At 38.9% G+C, this 18,307-nt stretch overlaps 1 protein-coding gene across 1 annotated transcript in view; it reads left to right on the forward strand.

Annotated features, from left to right (window-relative positions):
- The window catches only part of LOC140244421 (sodium- and chloride-dependent betaine transporter-like), a 49,150-nt gene that overhangs the window by 9,069 nt on the left and 21,774 nt on the right, over nucleotides 1–18,307 (forward strand). Inside the window, exons 2-7 of the mRNA XM_072324059.1 lie at nucleotides 5,552–5,686; nucleotides 6,522–6,828; nucleotides 11,786–11,924; nucleotides 12,691–12,825; nucleotides 17,012–17,115; nucleotides 18,111–18,235. Coding sequence (XP_072180160.1) covers nucleotides 5,552–5,686; nucleotides 6,522–6,828; nucleotides 11,786–11,924; nucleotides 12,691–12,825; nucleotides 17,012–17,115; nucleotides 18,111–18,235 — 945 coding nt within the window. The remainder of the gene's footprint in view (nucleotides 1–5,551; nucleotides 5,687–6,521; nucleotides 6,829–11,785; nucleotides 11,925–12,690; nucleotides 12,826–17,011; nucleotides 17,116–18,110; nucleotides 18,236–18,307) is intronic.

The raw sequence follows: 18,307 nt of genomic DNA on the forward strand, positions 1-18,307 counted from the left end.
GCCCTATACGAGCAGCTTCATGAAACAGGGTCCTGGTCATCCCGATCTCGCTAAAGAATATCAATACGTCATCTTCTACTTTCATGTTTAGCTAAGCGACAAATTTTGCTCCGGAAACACGAAGCGTTGTGCTAGCTAAACCAGTCTTTCGTCAGTTAGTCACAAACAGGAATAACCTTCTTAGAGCTCAGACAGGATCTGGAACACTTGTTACCCCTCCCTTTCTCTCTCCTTCTTGAGTATCGTCTCCAATCTGCCAGAGAATAGATGAGTTGAAACAAAGGTTACGTTAAAGGTCGAGATTGTCTCCACTTCCACTAAATGTTATGTGTGGGTACATAGCTGTTGGTGTCCGATTAATAATTGCAGGGTATTAAAGGATATCCGGTTTAAGCATATGCTAATTGTTATTATCATTATTACTGTTATTATTATCATTATTATTATTATTATTATTATTATTATTATTATTATTATTATTATTATCATTATCATTGTTATTGTTTTTATCATTTTTATTACTATAACTGCTATTATAATCGCTATTATTACATTTGTATTATTATTGATAGTAGTAGTCGTAGAAGTATTAATAGTATTGTTATTATTCATATTATCATAATTATTATTATTACCATTATCATCATTATCATCATCATCATCCTATGGAAACCAGCTGTGCTGATCAGGGTATTCCATCCCATGATGGGTATTGTAAATTCAATTCAATTCAATTTAATCGGGTTGAGAAATGCAATTATGCATTGCGTCACTGTAATAACGTATATCGATCATGATGGTGAAATCGTTTCTTTTAAAGACCCATCTCCGCTCTCCTTACTTCGTGTCCCTGTTTGGCTCCGTGCTCACTGTTGCTCGTCGCCTTTGTTTATCATAGTTTAGCGTCGTCACATTGTCCCGAAATGAACACACGAACACGATCTAGAGGAAATGTTCAAAATCGGCCCTGATCGTATAAACATCGGGGTTATTCACCGGTCATTCACGAGGGCATCGTATGATGACCGCTAGTGGAGTTTATCGGACTCCATCAGAAACTTCGTGGTGTTCGTGAGCTGAGGCAAAATCTAGCTTTCGTGTTCCCTTCGTATTTCCTTCGTCATTGTTCGTGTACACTTAAATACTAAGTACAGATTCAATATCTTCTTCAAGCCTTTGTGTGTGGTCTGCGTGCCATTGTATGACCTTCCCTATATGACATAGACATCGTACTTACAACTTCGGCTGTTGACAGGCTTTTGACCAAGTTCGGGCCCAACTTGGCAAGAAATTGGAAATTCCGTTTTCGTATGGCCAGCTTGTGTCAACTTCGGGACAGGCTGACGCCACCTGCTATCAGTTGTGCACGAGAGTGCTTATTAGTGAACATTAGTCCCTTCAGTATATCATCTGGCAACCCAATCAAAATAAACTGGGAAAAGATAAGGCCTACTTTTCTGACATAGTTTTTTTTTTTTTTTTTTTTTTGTGGTGGTGTTCTCGCTGATCATAGTAATGCAATACGGAACGTGGCAAATAGCTCCATGATCTAACACCCTGTCGACGAAATTTCTCCAATCATAGTCATCAAGACGGGTCATGTTCGTTACTACGAAGGTTCGTTAATCCGAAAATGAAGTATGGTATGTTACTATAATATGCCCAAACACGCAAATTCCCTATGCCTAACCATGTTTGCTGATCAGAGAATGAGATAAGGATTTAATCCGAACATTGTCGCGCTGTTCCGAAGGGTCGTTAATCCGCTGCTTCGTTAGTCCGAAGATAAGTTTCGTTATTCTGAACGTTCGTTAATCCGAACTGAAATGAGGTTCTTTAATCCGAAAATGAGAAGGTGCGTACAAACAAATCTTCAGAATTACAGCCTGTATTTCGCTTTCAGATCAACGAACCTTCGAAATAACGAACCTTTGGATTAACAAATCCTATTATTCGAATATTTTCGCCATTGGGTAGGAAAGGTGGTCTTCTTGAAACGAATGGGGGTATACCTCAGTTTGTGAAAGCGCGCGTTCATTTTCGGATTGCGCGCTTCAGATTCCTTTGAACATGCAGAAAATTATCATTTTGCATCACTGATAACCCATCTACACTCAACGTGCAAAAATCATTTCTATTCAAAACTGCAAAAATAAGCCGAAATGTCGAATTTCAGACCTACATCAATTCTGCCCATTGTTTCGAAAATCCTTTGAAAAGCTGTTTATTAACAATAAATTATATGATTATTTACATCGGCAGCACCTATTCTCTGAAAGACAGTCACTATACAGGGTGGCCCAAAAAGAACGGAACGCCTAAGATTTTTAATTTCGGCAATATTGTTGCAAATAAGTCAATATTTTGCATATTATTGGAAAGGCCATTCTTTTTCCAAAAGAATAACACAAAATTCTTTAATTTTGGTTCATGCATCATGGTTTTAGGACCCTTTTTGTCAACCCTTGCAATTTTCAAAATGTGATCATTTTGCACCCTCAGAGACACCGAAATCAGCGAGAATTCGGCTTGTCATAGAAGCAGTAACGTTCACAATGTGTGGAATGTGGCTATCATTGTCCGTTACCATTGTGAATGAGACGACCTGACGACAATACACTGTCCGCCCCACATTCCGCACATTGCGAACGCTACTGGTTCTACGGTAAGCCGAATTCTGACTGGTTTCTGTATTTCTGAGAGTGCAAAATGATCACATTTTGAAAATTGCAAGGGGTGACAAAAAGGGTCCTAAAACCATGATGCATGAACCAAAATTAAAGAATCTGGTGTTATTCTTTTGGAAAAAGAATGGCCTTTCTAATAGTAAGCAACATGATGACATATTTGCAACGATTTTGCTGAAATTAAAGATCTTAGGCGTTCCGTTCTTTTTGGGCCACCCTGTATAGATTTTAGACAAGGAGTTAATCACCAGCGCGGTATTTCTACATCTTAAAAAGGCATTCGACGTATGATACCACATGAAGGTTTGCTAGAAAAAAAAAAAAAAACTACCGTACTATGGTGCTCAGGACAACAAACTTAAGTGGTAAATAAAAGACAAAATTAATAGACAACAGTGTGTGTCATTCAGAGGTGTTATGAGTTGGTTCATTCCAATGACATCTGGTGTATACCTCAATGCTCCATCATTGGGCAGCTTCTTTTTTTTTGTACATTGTACTCTCTAAAAAAAAATCGAGTGAAAATTTTCACTCTTGAAGGAGTGAATTCAAAAACGAGTGAATTTAGAGTGAAATTGGAGTGAATTTTGAGTGAAAATTTATGTTCATTTTCACTCGTTTTAGAGTGACGTCAGGGATCACTCCAAAATCTTCGAGTGATCCCTGAGGTCACTCCAAAATGAGTGAAAATGAACATTTTCACTCGAAATTCACTCCAATTTCACTCTTTTTTGTACTCACTCCCTCAAGAGTTAAAATTTTCACTCGATTTTTTAGAGAGTATGTCAACGATAATTGTATGTATAGATTTCCATTTCATGATAAGACGAGAATTTCCCTGTATGCCGATGAAACAACCATTTTCAACTCCTCTCAAGACGTTCTTACAATACAGACCTCGCTGCAAAAATACTTAAACATTCTTTCTTCCTGGTTTCAGAAAGACAGAAAGAGGGTCAATTGTGAAAAAGCATAAGTCATGATATTTGCTTCGAAAAGGAAAAGAAATAGTTTGGATATGAGTTTAAAATTTGATGGTCAGTATATACCTGGAAATTGTAAATGACATCAAATATCTTGGAGTAATCATTACAGACAGTTTAGACTGGTCACTGCACATTCACCGTATCATTGAAAAAAAAAAAAAAAACAGTCTGCACATTAGCTTGCATGAGGCGCCTTCGGTCTTGTATTGCCATGAAAATGGTTGTGCAACTATACTTTTCACTGATATTCGTTGCCAAACAACAATACAATTATTGTTGTACTGTCTGCGGCAAATGCACCAAGACCAACTTGATCAAAATTAATTTCAAAGAGTCCAAAACAAAGCTGCCCGACTAGTACTGCAGGCAGACCATTATTCTCCCGTGTCCAACTTCCTGAACAGAATAAAGTGGCAAAGTGTACAAGAACGCACAGAATATCAGTACTGCATATAGCTGTATACAAATTCTTGAACGGATTAGCTCCATCTTACTTACGTCATGATTTATGGCTATTAGGCGTCAAGTCACGTACGTAACCAGATATGCCCTAGCCTGACCGTACGTCAAACAGAAAAGGAAAAAAAAAACCCTACATTTTCCTTTTTGCTTGCTCCCTTTTGAGGATGAGTTTCACAGTATATCTTACATTGAAGAATGATTAGATGGAGCTGCGTGCGTACATTAGATCTGCAAATACTCAGAAATAAATCTTTAAAAAACTGCCAACTTGTGGAAGAAAAATAAAATTCCTATTCTTATCAAATATGCTGCCAATTTAAGAATTGCCAATTTAAGAATTAAGGCCCATTTACACCGAGTATATCACTGTAAAAACGTCGGTGTTAGATTTAACACCATGGGTGTTAAATCTAACACTGATCTAGTTTTAATAGAGGATCACATCCACAGGTGTAGAAAATGTATTGTGATGGTGTTGAAAAGTGTTCACCTGGCACTTCGTGGTGTTAATTTGACACTGTATCTGGTGATATTTTTGACACTGTGCTGGTGTTAATTCAATAATGACACCCCATGGTGTTGATTTGATATTGCTGGTGTTAATGTCAATGGTATAACACCCGTCCAGCTTCAACAGGAGACCACACCAATTGGTGTTACTGTGGTGTAAATGTGTTTACACATTTTTTTTTAAATCAAGTACTTTATCGCAAAATTCTTGATCGTCTTGTTGAAGTTCAAATTCAACAAGAAGTGCAGTTACTGAGAAATTCTTCAACAACAACAAAAAAAAAAAAAACAACAATTGTATATTTTGAAATGACACCCGGAGGTGTTAATCTAACACCATAAATGAGCACCGGAAATTTAAAACCAGCTCGGTGTTTCATATTTTACACCTGACTTTTTGCAGTGTATAGGGTACGGACAACGGGCCGGGTTTTTGCTATGGTGCGCCAAAAGGAACCATATCTGGCTGTCTGATTCTGTTACAATATGACTTACCCTCGAATATTTTGGTACAAAATTAATCTTCTACTGTTGATTTCGTTGCTCTTAATTCTGACATGAGAGTACAATATTTTGGGTGATTTTGTACCGAATTACAGATTCATTTTTTAAAAGAAGCAGACATGGTTCCTTTTGGCCCATCATAGCAAAAACTATGAACTGTATTTAAAAAAAAAATCAAACGAGTTCATTGTCAAACGAGACAGAGGTGAAACATGCCAGCTCGCGCAGTCGAGAATAAGGTGTTCCACTTTCAGCAGTTGCAAACTCAATTAAGCTGAAAAGGGGACCATCCCTTTGGCTTGCCGACGGTGAGCAGCCAGAGCTGTGATTACCTCTTCCTCTTATGTGCTATGTCTGCTATTTGACATTCTCTGCAATCTCTCCCTTTACATGTCTATCCAGGGGCCTTTCTCGTACCTTATTTCCTCTGTGTCATATGTGCTGGAATACCTCTCCTCGTCATCGAGATCGGCCTCGGCCAACTTACTGGGCAGGGACCGGTGACTGCTTGGAACATGCTCAGCCCCCTTTTCAAAGGTAAGATGTTGCTTCTCTAACGCGCACAAACACAGTGAAAAACAAGCAAGCAAACAAACAAACAAACAAATGAATAAGTAAGCAAACACACTTACAAAACCAAAAAAGCGTAGGCCCTATAATATTTTAAAATTTACATATATTTTTCAACTTTCCTGCTTACGCTACAGGAAATTAGTATTGTGTCTCTACAATGCCCTGTGCATATCATAATCATATACAGAGCATTTTACAAAACCGTCACCCAGATTGAGGATTTGTCCAGAGACGAATGGAGGCAGGCGTTTCACCTGCCGAGCATGCGCACAAAGAGTTTTCAAACCCCCATGTCCTAGTCTGCTGTAGGCAGCACTATGACGGGCTGTAATCTTCCATACCGAAAGTCTAAGCCGAGAGATATATCTAGAACTTCAGTGAATATTAACTGTTTATGTGACACCGTGGAGGGTTAGTACACAAAAGCAAGACGAAAGGTCACGTAGCGGAGCCCTGTAAAAGAATCATGGGATTGCCCAGCGATTGAAGTTACGATGGAAATAATTTACATTTATCTGGAATTAGACCCACACGTAGATAATCAAACGCTATGAAATAAATATATATATATATTTTTTTTTTTTTTTAGCTTTTGCCAGCGACATAGTACAATCTTTATTTTGCGCTGCAAACATTCGGTCTGTAAACTTACAGGATGTTATCACAACACACATACACACATTCACAAAACATACACCCATTTACAAACAAATTTACACACACATTCACACTCACACACACACACACACACACACACACATGCCATACACACATACTCTATTCATCTTTGGATCGGCAGGAATTGGTATCGGCGGCCTTGTGCTCCAGGTACTCATGGACACCTATTACGTCATCATCATGGCCTGGGGACTCTACTATCTCTTCCTGTCCTTTGACGACGTGCTTCCGTACTCGCACTGCAATAATGCCTGGAACACACCTTGCTGCGTCGCCACCGCTACGACCGTCTCTGGTGTGAACGTGAGCGCCAACTCTAGCGTGTTGGGAGACAACGCGGTTGGGTACAAAGAGACAGCGGCGAACGTTACGGGAATCAGCGAATTGTGCCCAAACGGAACTTCATCACCAACAGTGGAATTCTGGAAGTAATTATGGCGACGAAGATAAAGAGATGATAATCATAATTGTAGATTAGCAATCATGATCATGTGACCACAACACAGTTGAATGACTCTAACTTTGGTATTAATGATGACAAAATGCATTATTTATGACTTAGGTAGGCCTGTATAATATCATAATGTTCATTATGAAAAATGTGGTGTTTATGGTAACGTTCATACGGTGATCTTTAACTTCGAGGACTAGCTAACTTCGAGGATGAGCTCGTAGTTAAGTATGAGTCGCCAAGCGTCGCAGGTCATTCTGTCGTAAACTGACTGACGAAATTACCAATTTTGTGACGAAATAGACCATGCGACACTTGGCGCCCCATACTTAACCACACGCTTATCCTCGAAATTAAAGGATCACCGTCTGAATGTAACTATTGACAGCCTATACTCTGACCTTGATTGTCAATCATTATGATTATGACGATGGACGAGGATGATATGGGTTATGAGAGCTGAAGATTTGCAAAGTCGTGAATAGAACTCTTGTTCATGCAGCAACCTTGCGTCAAAAACAGCGTATTTTTCAAAGTTTGGTCTGCCCGAATTCACGACTAAGATTCTTTTTCACAAAGTGGGACCTAGTAGGCCTACTTGTAGTAGTTCGTGACCAACCTGGAGAAGCTATTTCCTGGTGACTGATTGTTGTATTTTTTCAGGCAACAGCTCCAAGGACTTTCCTGCAAAGTTCATGTTTCTTCTTGTCCTATTAAATTTTCGCTTCTCTTTTAATAGCGTTTACAGATAACATCCACACACCCACAAATAAGAAAACCCAACAGTCTGAACTCAAAGTAACCAGCATTTAATCTCTTTCATCATGATGCAATTGGCTGAGTTAAAAAGTGGTAGTTCACTGAAGGAAAGGTGAGCCAGTCCCATAGGTGTAAATAACTCTTGTATATTAAACTCTAGGCACATTGTTGCGACATACTTCAGACCAGAAGGACTCGCACAAAGTGACGAATGACCACAGAAAACACTACATTGTACTTATTATGTCGTACACTTTCCCTTTCATTGCAAAACTATAAATGTCGCTGTGGCGACTGGCATCCCTTCACCCTATCGCATGGTAGTAAAAAAAAATGAAATTACATGTTTGAAATTTTGACACAACCATGTCTTGAGTGTTTCCTTGAAAAGGATTTCATTTGGATGGTTTATTGATTGTTTCAGAGAGCAATCACTTAGAAATGTCAATATTTTCACTTTACCTTTGACCCATGCCTTTTGACCCCATGTCTTACAATTTTCTTCAAATAATCACTAACTTTGAACATCCAATTTTCACACCAATATTTTGAGCTATTTTCACAATACGGAAAAATTGTGAAATCTTACGATTTTCGCAATTGCTCAAATCTTTCCCTACAGAATCAGTGTGCAGTAATGCATGTACCTTCCTTGTTTGTATGCACTGAGTAATCTCCAAGGTATGGAAAAAAATAGTGTAATTTCAGCATTAATTTGTAGAATTCTAGCATTATTACCTGTCCTTTGACCATTGACCTTTGACCCAGTGGCCCCGAAATTCCCAAGAAAATCATTGTCAGACAGTACATGCATAATACTATTACAAAATGACAAAATGATTGCATAATACCAATGATATGGATCGACTGTAAACAAACTACAATGATCCACTGATAGGATTATATGGGTGATAAACTTCTCGCAGGCAAGGTCTTGAAGAACTCTTTGGATCCTTTGAACTCATTTCATAGTCTCGAGCCCAGCCCTCCAGCAGATTCAACTCACAGCTAGAACTATTCAGTCTTCCAAAAGATTCCAACAACAGCTAGATTTATCTGGCTTTCCAGAAGATTCTAAAAAAAAAAAGCTACACTTATACATGTTACATCTGGTTAAAAAAAAAAAAAAAAAATCATGACTCCTGATCTGACATACTGTTTTACAACTGTGACCTGATAGCTACGAGATGTCTTGGCATAATGCCAAGTTACACACACACATATCATATATTTATATATTACTATACAAAATGCGAGAGGGATACCGCTGTTCTAGCCTGTAGCATAGTCTTGATAGTCTAGATCACTGCGGCATCGCAACTTAACTCAATATTGTTAGATTTAATACTTTTAGACAAATATTTTGACAAAGAATCAAATAATTTCTCTCTACACAAACTAAATAATACACTTCAGTGTATTATGATTACCGGTATAGTTAATTGAAACAATTAACTATTAATGTGGTCAGTTTGTGTGTGTGTGTGTGTGTGTGTGTGTATGTGCGTGTGTGCGTGTGTGTGTGTGTGTGTGTGAATATCTGTGTGTGTTCCATGATGTTCCTATATTTTGGCTATGACCGTATAGACGTGATTGGGTGTCGGAACTCATAAACCACAAATTCTGAATTCGTTTTCATCTGTGCCATTGTTACTATCGACATTACTGTAAGTATTTAGTTTTGATTATTACAGGCATTGTTGTCACCATCATTCCTCATAATCATTTGGTGATTTTGGGGGAACACCATGCTGTTTGGGTTTTAAGGTCCAGAGCAACGTAGCTAGAAACGTTTGTTCTTAAAAGTAGATATCAAGGTCAACTTTGATTCATGTTCGAAAACAAAGTTGTATTCGATTCGCAATTGTCAATAAAGAGCCAACATTGGGGAAAATAGTTTAAACAGGATCTTGCCCGAATTATACAGAAGGATATGGTCATGCTGCTTTACTTATTAAGCAGCGGAAAGTCACTGTGAGATGTACCACAATTGGACCGAGCATGATCATAATGAAATTTCATCAAAACTGTCATTAACTTTTCGAATATTTCTAATAGCTTTATCTAGAATAATACATAATGAACCCAACAGTAATAAAGTACTTAGGAGATTTAACATGAGACCATTCCTTAAACGCATGCTCAGCTACAATGCGACAACTGCATTGTACACATCATGGACCGTTAATCACGCGTGAGTCAGTTGCAAAATAATGTAATACTATGACTATTTGTGCTGCTGGCCGCGTATTGTAACAGGAAGAAAATAATTAGCGGATGATGGAAAGAATCACATAACAAAGGAGATGGGTTTGAAAATATTTGATTTCACCTTAAATAAAGCGTAATTATTCAAGCTGAAAGTACAGGTACACAAGAAATGCAAACCCACTGCAGAATAAGTTAATTTCTCTCATTCGTATGCTCGCATTAGGGACGGAGCGAGTAGATGGTTTACTGTAGATGGTTTACTGTTGTCTCCATGGTTGACTGTATCACCTTTATTTCCCCTCAGATTCTGAAAAAAAAAACTATCAACAAAACATTCAAATAACAAGGTTCCATGAAAATGCTGGATACATTGATGAAATTTTCATGTCATGTATTAGTTTTTATAGTAACATTTAACAAGCATAAGTAGGCCTATCAGCACTCTATACTGTAGCTGTACCGTACGTTCGAGCGAGAGTTTCATTTTGTTGTTGTTTTGTTTTTGTTTTGTTTGTTTGTTTGTTGTTGTTGTTGTTGTTGTTGTTGTTGTTTTGATGGGGGGTTGTCTTCACTAATAGCGTTGAGTCTTTTGATTATAATTGGCCCTGCTTTAAGTATGCGGCACCGCGCGTGCACGACATGTATTAGCATACAATCCCTTTGCATACTCCTCATAGCGCTACTTTTGTATCATATAGCTGCTGTATATCTTGCAACAACCCCAGCGGTATTGTCGCGAGCAGTAAAGTTATTTTGCTACAGCAGATACTTGCTTGAATAAAAGCTTCAAAGTTCATACAGTCTGTGGTAAATACGATCGTAAAAAATAGATAAATGAGTAAAACAAATTAAAGAAGGACAGATATCCAAAGGAAATACATAATTACCACAGATTTATCGGTTACATCAACGTTTGTAATTTCAGGGGCCGAGATGCGAATCTAAGATAATATACTACTATAACAAACTTTTTTTTTCAAGGATATGAAGTAAGCTGCCTATCTCCTTTTTCAGTCTTAACAACAGTATGATAGGGCCTATTCTTATCAATAATTCACTCTTGCATTGACCTGCTTCTCACCATATATTTCAATGCTTGCCACTGTCATTTTCTAAGCTGTATAGACATGATAGACGACGTGCTATATATGCAAGGATTCATTTCAGCTAATTTCAGAAATAGGCTAGTCGGTAATAAATTTACTTTTGAATAGTTAATGAACTTTTCAGTCTCAGGACTGGATCTTTTGAATGGCCCTCCACAAGTCTTTGACTTATTGGGCATCATTTTTAATTCAGGTAATCACACGAACATAGCCAATCAAACCCAACTTACGTCCGATACTTTCGTTTGGTCTTGAGTTGCGTTTATTTGCATGTCAACTTTCTAGCGACGGGGCCTGGTATTTACGAACAAAAGGTCTGGGGGTTGATTTCTTGCCCAAAATGTCCCTCTTGAACCATTTGTATAGACATGATAGATGTGTACCTGACTAACCTATAGGTTGATGAAATAACAGGGCAGGGCACTAGACCAGTATATACTGTACATGTATTGATACTGTAGAGGCTATCCTGAGAAAATAGGACCGTGTTAATGGTATAATCATGTTCTTTAACACTTTGTGTACCACATTGGCCCGAATTCACGAAGGTGATACAATTGAAACCGTGGTTTAAACATTGGACAATTTGTATGGAGCGCCAGGTGTCGCATGGCCTATTTGTTACGAAATCAGTCATTTCGTTAACGAAATGTTGTCATTTCGTTAACGAAATAGGCCATGCGACACCTGGCGCTCCATACAAATCGTCCATGGTTTAAACCATGGTTTCAATTGTACCACCTTCGTAAATTCGGGCCAAATTTCCTGTCCAAAGGTTTGTGTGTGAAATATGTGCACGTTTGACTCATTGGCACATAAAGGATTAAATATCATAACTGGTTTTCTGTCTTCTCCAAGTCGCAAGGTGCTCCAGATCCACCTGTCGGACGGCCTGGAGGACGTCGGGGCCGTCAGCTGGCAGCTTTTCCTCTGCCTTGCCCTCGCATGGTTTCTCATCTACCTCTGCATCTGTCGTGGTGTCAAATCTTCCGGAAAAGTGAGCAATTAAAACATATATCATTAAACGTAGCAGCAAGAGAGGACCTAATAAGTAAACAAAGGAAACATATTGGAGCTTAGATATATTAGTCTTTCAATTCTGCACTTGTTGCAGGTTAGATTCTGTGGTCGGGTTTGATTATTTCAGAGTGAGATAGACCTATCAAAAAGGAATGCATAGTATTGATAAACAATGTGATGGTATATTGGTGATCAGGACTCTAGAGTGCGAAAAAGGAGATCCTTGCTTCGGTTTCTACTGATAGAGGTCCATTTCCAGAGAAATGAGTGGTGATAAAAAATAAGCATGACAGAGGATACATGTTATGAAAAGTTTTGTTTTGTTTTTAGTCTACAGCCGGCAATCTTGTTTAGATTATATTCATGTGAGATCCTACTTCAACAGTATGATATTGATAAAACTTTTTATGAAATGATAAAGAAGTGTTCATTATATTGAAAGACAACTAGTCGGATTTATTTAAATATATGAATTATGGGGGTCTCATTTACAATTGTAAATATAATAAACTGTTATCAAAGCACGCATTCTTCATCAGATAACATCCCCTTGTGAGATATACGTCCTACTTCAACAGTATGGCCTAATATTAATCATTATTTTCTGAGATGATAGGCGTGTCCATTCTATACTGTAAGGCAACTAGTCGGAGTTATGTAAACATAATGGGAGTCTCATTAGTTTGACCAGTGTTTAATGTCTCGCGATGAGGATAAGATGACACTCTAGTGTTCCGTTGCAGGTGGTATACGTGACCGTCCCGTTCCCCTACCTGCTGCTGACCATTCTCTTGATCCGGGCGGTCACCTTGCCCAATGCCGCCGAGGGAATCGCGTTCTACCTCAAGCCGAACGTCACCCGCTTACGCGACAGTCAGGTAGGACTAAAGATGTGCTTGTGGTAATCAGCTAATTAGCCACTTTGTAATTAGCTCATGTACACATTCGTACCAATGACCTTTCTTTTTTTTTTCTCAGTTGGTTAGGCACTTCACTCGTTTTTTATATTGCCAAATACCAGAACGATAACAACGCTGGTGGTAATAATCATTGGTTGCTATCATCATTATCACCGTCAATATTGATAGAATTATCATCACTGCATTTTCGGCGGCTGTCTTCTAACGTTGGCCTATAGACTTTTGCAGTTGTCTGATCAGAAATAAGTTTTCAAACTTCGTCTGAGACTAGATATTCTATACATTTACCATGTTTACCCCTTTCGCGGTTGACTTTTCCCCTCACACAAAGAATCTCTCAGTAGGATAATCCCGCATAGAATTCATTACTCTTGTCATGTCCTCTGCATGGGAGCATAATCAGGGGCGTCACCAGCTTTTTTTTTCAAGGGGGTGCGTTTTGACACTAAATGTAACGAGATTTTTTGAACGGACATTCTTTTGGAATTCAGGAAGCTCTCAATCCCCAGACTTTTAGGGTTTTTTAGGGAAACCAAGCGGGGAAAGGGCACCGGCGTAGCTAAGATTTCATCTTAATAAGATTTCATCTTTTTTGGGGGGAGGGAGGAATCTGTTAGTATGCGAGGGAGCGAAGCGACCGAGCCCGAGCGAACGGAGCCAGCAGGGGGGGGGGGGTGGGAGGGGTTGTCCCCCTCCCACGGTGAGAACTTTTTGCTTTTTGATGTTGTAAATGGTGCAATATGATGCATGTTTTTGCTTGTTTTATCGAATTGAAACAGTCCCACTTGTGTAAGGTAGCAGTATAATATTTGATGTAGATTATTACTGAACAATTTGCCTAGAGAATAGTGTCATCCAAATAAACTTCCTGTTTTGATATTCACACTGAATATCACGAACGCGACCAAACAAGAGCGAGCTGAGGGAGCGATGGGAGTGAGCAAGGGGAAGGGTGTGGGAGGGGGCGTCCCCCTCCCACGGTGAGAAGTTTTTGCATATTGATGTTGTAAATGGTGCAATTTGATGCATGTTTTTGCTTGTTTTATCTACTTGAAACACTCACCCTTGTTTAAAATAGCAATGTATTTTGATGTAGATTATGGTTGAACAATTTGCCTTTAAGATAGTACCATCAAAATAAGTTTTCTGTTTTAATATTTACACTGAATATCATAAAAGCGACAAAACAAGAGCGAGCGGAGTGAGCGGGGGGGGGGGGGTGTGGGAGGGGGTTCCCTCTCCCACGGTGAAAACTTTTTACATTTTGATGTTGTAAATGGTGCAATTTGATGAAGGTTTTTGCGTGTTTTATCGAATTGACACAGTCCTACTTGTTTAAGGTATAGCAGTATATTTTGATATTTTGATATAAATTGTTAATGAACAATGTAGAATAATATCATCTAAATAAACTGTTTTAAAATTTACACTGAATATCATGGCCGCGACCAAACAAGAGCGAGCGGAGTGAGCAAGGGGGAGGGTGTGGGAGGGAGTGTCTCCCTCCCACGGTGAGAAGTTTTTGCATATTGATGTTGTAAATGGTGCAATTTGATGCATGTTTTTGCTTGTTTTATCGACTGGAAACAGTCCCACTTGTTTAAAGTAGCAGTATATTTTGATGTAGATTATGGTTGAGCAATATTTGCCTATAAAATAGTACCATCAAAATAATTTTCCTGTTATAATATTTACACTGAATATCATAAAAGCGACGAAACAAGAGCGAGTGGAGTGAGCGAAGGGGAGGATGGGGGGGGGAGGGTGTGGGAGGAGGTTTCCCCTCCCACGGTGAGAACTTTTTGCATTTTGATGTTGTAAATGGTGCAATTTGATGCAGGTTTTTGCGTGTTTTATCGACTTGAAACAGTCCCACTTGTTTGAGGTAGCAGTACATTTTGATGTAAATTGTTAATGAACAATTTGCCTATAAAATGATATAATTTAAAGAAACTTCTTGTATTAATTCTTACACTGATGTCATGAACGCGACCGAGCCCGAGCAAGCGGAGCTAGCGAGGGGGAAGGTATGGGAGCGGGTTGTCCCCTTCCCATGGTGTGGTGAGAACTTTTTGAATTTTGATGTTGTAAATAGTGCGATTTGATGCAGGTTTTTGCGTGTTTAATCGACTTGAAACAGTCCCACTAAGGTAGCAGTACATTTCTATGTAAATCATTATTAAACAATTTGCCTATTAAATGGTGTAATTTAAATAAACTTTATTCTTACACTGAATATTATGAACGCTGTTGGTTAAGCAGTCAAACAGAAAAAAAAAAGTATGCACACGAGGGTGTACATGAGGGTGATTTCACATTTCTCCTCCCAAACGAAGATGATTTTGTATTTTCAGACCTGAAATTCAGCGATCTGGTGCAAACTTTTGGTCAAATACAACTGTACTTGAATTTGTTGCAGCCCCCTCCCAAAAATAATAATTTAAACAAATTTGTTTTTTTTTTTCCGTTGAAATGTTAATGGCTCTTATTCCGAGTGTGCATCATCTCTGTATAAGTAAAAAAAAGGTGCTGGGGGAGGATTTGGGAGGGGGATACCCCCTCCCGCTCGACGGAGCTTTTGAGTTTTTAGAATTGAAACAAAGCGATCTGAAGCACACTTTTTGTAGAAAATCCGGAAATTGTCATTCCCCATAGTGTACTAAGTCTATAGAAGGGACAAGGCAATGGGAGGGTGGTAAGATACCTCTCCCATATTCGAAATCTTGGGGGGGGGGGGGAGCGACTGCTCCATCGCCCCCCCCCCCCCCTGGCTACGCCGTTGGGAAAGGGTTAATAATTCGATTGAAAGAAGATAATATTCCCTCCCCCACGACGGAACTTTGTGGTTTTTTTATCAAGTAAAGTGACAGATTTGGTGAATACTTTCGATTAAACATTTGTAAATCTGTCAATCTATAGGTGTATCCAGTCCATGGAAAAAAAGAACGAACGGGGGAAAGTGTGGGAAGAAGTATCCCCCTCCCACACGAGAGAGGCTTTGCTTTTTTAGAACTGAAATTCAGCAACCTGCCATCTGGTGCACACTTTTGGTGAAATAATTGGACAGATTTCTAACAAAAAAGCAAAAAAATATTTTCATCTCGGGAATTACAATTATGTGGGGTGGGGGAGATATGGTGGGTTGCCCCTCGAATATTTTATGGAGGCAACTTTTTTTTTCTATCAAAAAGCAAAAAAAAAAATTCTTCTCAACTCACTAAACAGTGGCGGGGGGGGGGCAAAATGATAATATGCTTGCCCTTCCAATGTTTTTATGGGGGTAAACTTTTTTTTTCTGGCAAAAAAGCAAGAAAATCTTCTCGTCTCGGGAATTATGGGGGGTGGGCAAAATTATATACTTGCCCCTCCATTTTTTTTTTTTTAATGAGGCTAAGGCTCGCACTTGGGCTCGCATTATCAATATGGATTGGTCAGAAGTAACGTGCTGTACATAGACCCTACATACTTGTAAGTATAGCACACGTACATGCAAACGTGTACGTGCTCCGTACCGTAAGGATGTACAGTACGGTCGATAAATAGTAAACACTTGTAGAATACTCGTAGATATGTATAAAATCAGTGTTGACAGAGCCCGGGATGAGAATTGGTTTTGCCTACCATTTTGTTGTCCTTGTTGGAAAAAAAAAAGTAAAAAAAAAAAAAAAAAAAAAAGATTATTATTATTTAGCGTCCGGCGTTTAGGTTGCTCGCAGACTGAAGAGGTGATTTTTTTTTTTTAATCTGAAGGGGTTGCGTCGGCACCCAACGCACCCCCCCCCCCCGTGACGCCCATGTATATAGATAGATTTCGCTGTCCCTGTCTTTGCATGCATTGTGTTTTAATGTTGATACTCGTGTTATATTTCACTGTTACAGTAATATTGTATCATACTATGCCCTACATGTACTATAACAACTGCTTGCCTGATGTGTATTTTCTGATGCAATGTTATGCAGATGATAGTTGTGTTACATTCATCTGTAGAGCAGAATATAACGAAAGAATGAATTTTGGAATAAACAAATTCATTCATTCAATAAGCATTCTCCGTTCGAAATACTTCATTCGAACTTGAATAAATGGGTACGGTTGTTGTACACCAATGACAAGAGGTATAATCTCTTTTGCTAACTCGGACAGGTATGGCTCGACGCTGCTACCCAGATTTTCTTTTCAAACTCGCTCGGCCAGGGGTTCCTCGTGGCCTTGGGCAGCTACAACCTGAAGAATCATAATTTCGTGAGGTAATGAAACGTTTCCACGCGCAATATCCGAACTTCATACACTGAGGAAGAAAGAAAAAAAGTCGAGGAAACAATAAATGAAGGCAATATATCTCGATTAGAGCGACTGGCCTTGTCATTATCCCTCGAGTTTCAGAAGCCACAGTTCTTTTGGTTTTGGTGCAGTGATTTTTATCACAATTTTACGCTAGATATAATTGTTTATTATGTTTAAATGCTCTGTTTGATTTGAACCTAATTCACTTTGTGAGGTCACGTATGGAAAACGATCAAAAATAAAAGAAGACTCAATATATTTTCATTTTCCTAGCATAATGAAAGAGCACTCGACTTACTTCTTTCAGAAAGCAGGAGGGGTATTATAGCACCCTTAACATAAAATGTCAGTAATAAGTCGAGGGAATGTGTACGTTTCATGAAAAATTACATTTGTGGATATTTATATACGTCATATACATTGTACATAGGTTTCGTCACAAACTGCATCCAGTCTTCTCAACAAGTGATGATGGTGGCACCGAATCTTCAAGGACTCTAACATTTTTCAACTCATTGCACGATTTTCCTCAAACTTTATCTACTGCTGATGTGTTCTAATAATATTGCTGCATTCACAGTCCAAGAGTACAATAATGCATATTGTGGTTTCATTCTCCTGGAAAAGAAATAATGTTTGAAAGGGTTATGGAACGGGTTACTGGCGCGGCAAGACAAGTAACGCGCAATAAATGAAATATGCATAGTAAGCTTTATCTTGGGAAAAACAATTTTAAGAGATTATTATATATGCTTGAACAGATGCCCCAACAATACTTAGTTAGACAAACGAGTGTACAACCCACTCTTCTTTTTCTGATCATGCTGATCATTCCTAAAGCTTTGTATAGGAGCTTGGTATTTTCTAATGCCTTGGAATATAATGTAGGCTTTTTTGTGATTTTCAAAACAAGCCATAATCACTTCATTCATTGTTCCTGTCAATCCGCGCGTTTTAGGGACACCATTCTCTATTCAGTGACAAACAGCGCCACTAGTCTCTACTCGGGCTTCGTCATCTTCGCGGTACTCGGCTTTATGGCGGGAAAGCAAGGTGTGTCCGTCGGGGATGTTGCCAAGTCAGGTTAGTGAATGGATCAGTGAGTACACTGTACAAACCATAATGTCATGCACGACGGGTGGGAGGGGGACGTCA

The sequence above is a fragment of the Diadema setosum genome, chromosome 21 (assembly GCF_964275005.1).
Source record: "Diadema setosum chromosome 21, eeDiaSeto1, whole genome shotgun sequence".
Taxonomy (NCBI): Eukaryota; Metazoa; Echinodermata; class Echinoidea; order Diadematoida; family Diadematidae; genus Diadema; species Diadema setosum.